Below are 5,748 nucleotides of genomic sequence, written 5' to 3'. Positions count from 1 at the left end.
AACTGGGAGAAATCAAGACTTCGACACAGAGCTACTGTAGATAATGTTAATAGCCATGAAAAAAAGCGAATGTCAAATATTTAAGTAAACTTAACCCTGGTTTAACTGGCCAAGTTTTAAGCAGTTTAGTACTGCGCATCAAAATATGAATGTGTAACATTAAAGTTTTGTCAGTGTGGACATGCTACATTATTATCTGGGTTGATTTGCCACAATGTAATTGCTTGGTTCAATTACAGAAAGCATGGGCACAAAAGTATAATTCATTCAAATTTACCGGCATGGTAAACTAGAGAGAACAAGACAACGTGCTGCCTGCGCTGACCTTGCTGTCTACAAATAATGGTGTTCTGAGCTTTTTAGTGTATTGTTCATCATTCACCTGGAGTAAGGCATGTGCTCTCAGTTTAGAAGTCAACGGGCTCTATGTCTTTGCAGCCGCTGTACAGCAAACTTCAAAGGCAGTTTTTTTCAAAATCATAGCTCACTGACAGTCATTATGTAGGCTCATGTAAAATCTTTTGTCTAGTATTCAGAGTACAAAAACAGTATTGATGTCATTAGAAAGCTAAGAATGGCCTTTTGAACAGTCACTTGAATCACTTGAAACTGTTTTTTTTTTTTTTTTTTTTTTTACAATTAAGATTTTTTATTCATAAATACTGGGGGGGGGGGGCATTTTGAGCATATTTGAATATTGGGATGGGGGTGGGGGATGTCCCTGAATATATATATTATAATTACAACCTAGATTTATGTGATTAGAATCTTTTTACATTAATGTAAAAAAATGATTTTTTTTCTCAAGTAAATATATTCGTAATCCCTGCCGTTTTATAGTTTTCTGCTCACATAATACATGTAAACTCTCCTCATCCTTGTGATAAGTGCCCACACTTACCTGAGGGAGATGATGTCCATGACGTCCTCTGGTGTGTTAATTGTGACCCTGACATCCCGCCCCTCCTGCAGCTGAACACTGCCATCAAGACTGGTGGAGCTCCTCAACTCAGAGACCCAGTCCACTGCAGCCTGACCCAAAGCACCATCAACCCCCATCCTGGCAGACAGCCCCACGTAGGCACTGAGAATAAAGACAGACATTACACTCTACTGAAGGCACAGTCTGAGACCAAATGTCAGAGCTGCAATCTCTGTTCCATGTGGTAATGTAGAGTTACTTGGGTTTGATGTATCCAGTCAGGGAGAAGTGAGAAGTGTCCCTGTAGTTGACATTGCCCTTCAAACGCAGCGACAGGAGGGAGGTCATGTTGATGCCCAGTTTGACAGGCAAACCAGACAGAGACGGTAAAACCAGCTCGTCTGTCATCAGCACAGCCCTGTGGTTCAGCTGAACCTCATGACCCTGGAGGACAGAGAGGAAGGAAGGCAGATTGAGAGAGAAAATCAGTGGAGGTAAACAGACAGAGAAGAGACAGTCAAGGTTAGCAACTGTGAGAACAATAAACCTCCAGTATACCTTGAGCAGTTTGACGGCCAGTCCTGCCATGCTCAGCGACAGCTGGTCAATTTGTCTGTCGAGATCTTCACATGTGAACACACTGAGCTCATTGCCAAACACCTTTACACCGACCCAACACTTGGGCCTGTTCGCCTTTGTTCTGCGACTCCCCAAAAACTGGAAAAGACAAGGCAAAAACATGTATTACAAACTGACTAGCATTAATGAAATCACCTTCTCTCAGTGCAAAGTGTTACATAAATAAAAATCTTTAAAGGGATAGTTCATCCGCCTATCAAAGATACATGTTTTACCTCTTACCTGTAGTGCTGTTTATCAGTCTGGATTGTTTTGGTGTGAGTTGCTGAATGGTAGAGATACCGGCCATAAAGATGTGTACCTTCTTTCCAATATAATGGAACTAGATGGCACTCAGCTTGTGGTGCTTAAAACACCAATTCAAAAACAAAAAAAAGAAAAACTGAACAGCAATGTCTTTTTTCAGAAATCATGGCTTGATTACTCAAGACAATAAATGGACTTTATTGTGAGTGGTAAGACGTAAGCATGCATCTACTTTTGCAAGAGATGTGAACATTAATGGCCTCCTCCTCAGCTGAGCAGTAACGTTAGCTTGCTCAGTGGCGCTAGCTGAGCGAACAGTAGATGCACACTTCTGTCTGCATGGTGATATGGTTGGAAGGTGTACTTTGGTAGAAAGAAAATGGCTCCTACACGAAACTTCTCACAACAACAAGGTCTGCAAATGATCTTGTCTTGAGTAACTGGGCACGTTCAGCACAACAAGCCAACCGACATCTAAAATCTAAAATGCAATGTAAATGGCTACAAGTCTGCCACAAAAACCTCCCCACCTGTCCTACAACAGCTCTGGTTTTTGTATCCCACGACCAAGTTAACATGTTAAACACGCTGCCCTCTAAGACAGCAGCCCTGGAGAGATGGCTGTCTGACAATAATCACAGTGACCTCACCATGGCCCTGGCCTGGCTCAGATAACTGTTGGTGCTGGATAAACACTTTTCTTTTTCCTCTATGGCCATCATCTGTTTTTCTTCTTGTCCTCCTGCCTTCTTTTTGACTGAGACTTTCGACTTTGAGCCACAGACTCTCCATCAGAGTCATGGGTCTGGTGGCCAAAAACGTTCTTCAAAAGTGCCTCAGCATTTTCAACATGAAGGTCCACCTTAGTTGGAAACAAAATGCATCCATTCAGCATCATTTTTTTTTAAACTGTGCTATACTTTTAGGAGTTAAAAGGATACCAAACTCACTTCCAGTAGGTTGTGGGCTCTGCCATGGAAATATAGTGTCAGGTTGGCAGTGGCAGATCTTGGTAGAAATGATTTGGGAGAGAAAACCAAAGATGTCTCCACATTTGTAATTCCCATTCCTAAAACAAATAAAGAAGCAAAAAGGGAACAGAGTAGACACACTGCATCTTTATATGCATTCATAAATTTATTGGTATAACAAATGAATTAGTTTATCTCTATATGTGGATACATACTATTGATCATGTTAGTTTCTGCAATTATGGAAAATTCTGACCATTTGAAGCTAAAGCGAAGCCCCCATTACCTGATGAAACAGTGTTGTCTGAATAGGAGGAGTATTTCAGAAACTCAGCTTCAAAGTCTCTGCTGATGATGTCGTCGGGCAGTGACTCGATTAGCGCCTGCTTCATGGGGTCCTCGCTTCTCATGATATTAGTCAGGTGACTCCACACATATGAGCCCACTAAAGACGCACAAGAGAAAAGGTTAAAGGGATGGTATGGATTTTTACAAGATTTTTTGGAAAAAACAAAGTGGGACACCACCAATGTTAAGTAATCCAGAAATATTATGGAAGAAACAATTTATGCACATTTGGTAATCATTTATATAAATGGGAAATAATAGCGACTGAGGACTGGAGCCCTGGGGCACACCACGCTTTCACTGTGTTTTGTGAGATTGGCAACCCAACAGCTTAACACACTGCTCTCTATTACAAATATAATCTTTTAGCTATACAATTGCTGAGTCCAGAAAACCATGCCCCTGTAAAAGGTGATTCACTGCAGCAAATGCTTTGAATATATAAAGAAATTTAGTACAAATATATAGTTTATTATCAAGTGCAAGAGAGATTTTATCATGTAATTGGAGTAATATTTTTAAAGTTGGAATTTCAGTGAACAAGAATCCAACATGGTAAACATGGTAGAGTTGAAATTACCCTATAATTAGAAAAACAACATGGATCATCAGCTTTGTATAATGAAACAACTGCAGCCAGCTTTGAGACCCCTGGTACAGCACCACAACTCAAAGATAAAGAAAATAAATGTAAAAGTCGCTGCAATAAAGAATGTTTCACCTGTTTGACGCCGCAAGCAGAAATATGATCACGAGCAGCAGAGCACTTATTTATTTGGGGAAACTGCTATGAGCATCCCTTATAAACGACAGAGGTTTGAATCAAACCTTGGCTGGAGGTCTCCTTCCTCAGTGTGGTCTTCACCACTTCAAACACGTCCTGATCGGAGCATCGCATGAGCTGCTGGTATGCAGCAATTCTGACCTCGGGATCCTCCTGGGAGGAGCTGTACAGCTGCAACAGCACAGACCTCTGAAGGAAGGAAACTGCTGTCAGTCACTGATGTTAGACCGCCGATCACCTCTTCACCTCCACCTCAACTCATCATGAATCAATTAAAAAGGTAGTCTCTGTGATATGAAGACTTGTTATATTAACATTTGAGTTACTAAACCTTCTCTTGAAAGTGAACAGTGACTTTAAATCAATCAATAGGTACAGGATTAGTGTCCTTCCAACGTACTTTCAGTTATATATGTATTAGGCTTTGTTTATCCACAAATTCAGTAAAATAATATGTAAGAGACACATGTTGCAAATGAATGAAGAATTTGTTTCAGAATCAACTCACATCAGCTGTGCAGGGAAAGCGTCTGAAGGCTTGAATGGCAGCAAGTCTTAGCTCCAGAGCAGTTGTGTGGCCGAGCATGAAGCAGTTTAGCAGAGGAATAAAGATCGGGGCGGACAGACCAGTGTTTCCCACAGATTTCAGTGCATAAAAAAGCTGTTGGGGTGACAAATTATATGCATATGTAAAGTTGCTCATACCACCAGGTTCACTGTCAGTACATGATGTGAAGTGCACCTAGTGTGCTTCTCTTCCTAAAAGCACCTTAACTCGAGTGGCATGTTCTCCCTTGCAGCCCTCCTTCAGGATTTCCTCAAGCGTCTGCATGAAGGTCTTAACCTGAGGAAGTTCACTACAGGCAGCTTGAGACCTTTGGCACAGTTGATAGATCAGAGATGATCCAGCTAACAGTGCCTTGGATTGAACATCTTGGACCTCCAGTAAGGCCTAACACAGGCAGCAGAAATAGAGCACACACTGAGCCTCCAGGCCCTAATGTTTCTTTCACAAGAACTAAAAATAATGGATGTTTACTCATATGAACGGATGCAGAAGCTACACATCTTTAAATATCTCTGACATCAATTTGATTAATACATCTCAGTAGTAAATACAAATAGTAGCACTGATGAGTAGTCAAGGTCATCATAATGTCAACAAGAGGTTCCTACATTGATGGAGTGAATGATCTGTGGTGATGGATGAGGGAGAAGGGCGATAGTGGTGAGGAAAGCATTAGCCTGCTCCTCCTCCAGCTCTTTGTCCCTCATTAGGTCGGTCAGTAGTATGATGCAGTTTTCAGATCCACAGGCCGGTAATGCATCCAACAAAGGCTGCCTGTCCAAATAGTTACCCAGCATCAGTATGAGTCTCTTCTGTATGTATGTAAACTGTGTCATAGTTAAATGAGATGTTTTAAAACTGTCTGTTTCCACTCTTTATGCTCGGCTAAGCCACTGCGAGCTGCAGCTTCATATTCAACATACAGACATTGAGATGGTAATCAATCTTCTCAGATTGTTGTACTATTTCTTTAAAAAGACAATTCAGCCCCAAATCAAAAAATGCATATTTTTTCCGATTACCTGTAGGGCTATTGATCAATCCAGTTTGTTCTGGTGTGAGCTGCCAAGTGTTGGAGATATCAGCTGTAGAGATGTCTGCCTTCTCTCTTATGTTATAAAACTAACTACTTGTAACGCCAAAAAATACATTTGAAAAACTCAACAGCAATGCCTCTTTCTCGAAATCATAAGCCAGTTACTCAAGATCCTATCAGACCTTGAAAGGCGCAGTTTCATAGGAGGAACTATTTTCTTTTCCAAACTACATC

General features: G+C 41.0%; 1 protein-coding gene across 1 annotated transcript; it reads right to left on the bottom strand.

The window, feature by feature from the left end:
* Nucleotides 1-2,525: 2,525 nt before the first annotated feature.
* On the bottom strand, nucleotides 2,526-4,496 carry LOC121951274 (apolipophorins-like). The gene is made up of 5 exons (XM_042497542.1): nucleotides 4,419-4,496; nucleotides 3,955-4,099; nucleotides 3,065-3,223; nucleotides 2,758-2,876; nucleotides 2,526-2,669 (listed from the first exon to the last, which is right to left on the bottom strand). Exons 1-5 carry the CDS (start codon nucleotides 4,494-4,496, stop codon nucleotides 2,526-2,528), a joined length of 645 nt encoding a protein of 214 aa, XP_042353476.1.
* Nucleotides 4,497-5,748: the final 1,252 nt, after the last annotated feature.

This window comes from Plectropomus leopardus, chromosome 12 (genome assembly GCF_008729295.1).
Source record: "Plectropomus leopardus isolate mb chromosome 12, YSFRI_Pleo_2.0, whole genome shotgun sequence".
Taxonomy (NCBI): domain Eukaryota; kingdom Metazoa; phylum Chordata; class Actinopteri; order Perciformes; family Serranidae; genus Plectropomus; species Plectropomus leopardus.
Note: the sequence above shows the minus strand (reverse complement) of the source record. Positions and strands in the feature narration are given on the sequence as shown.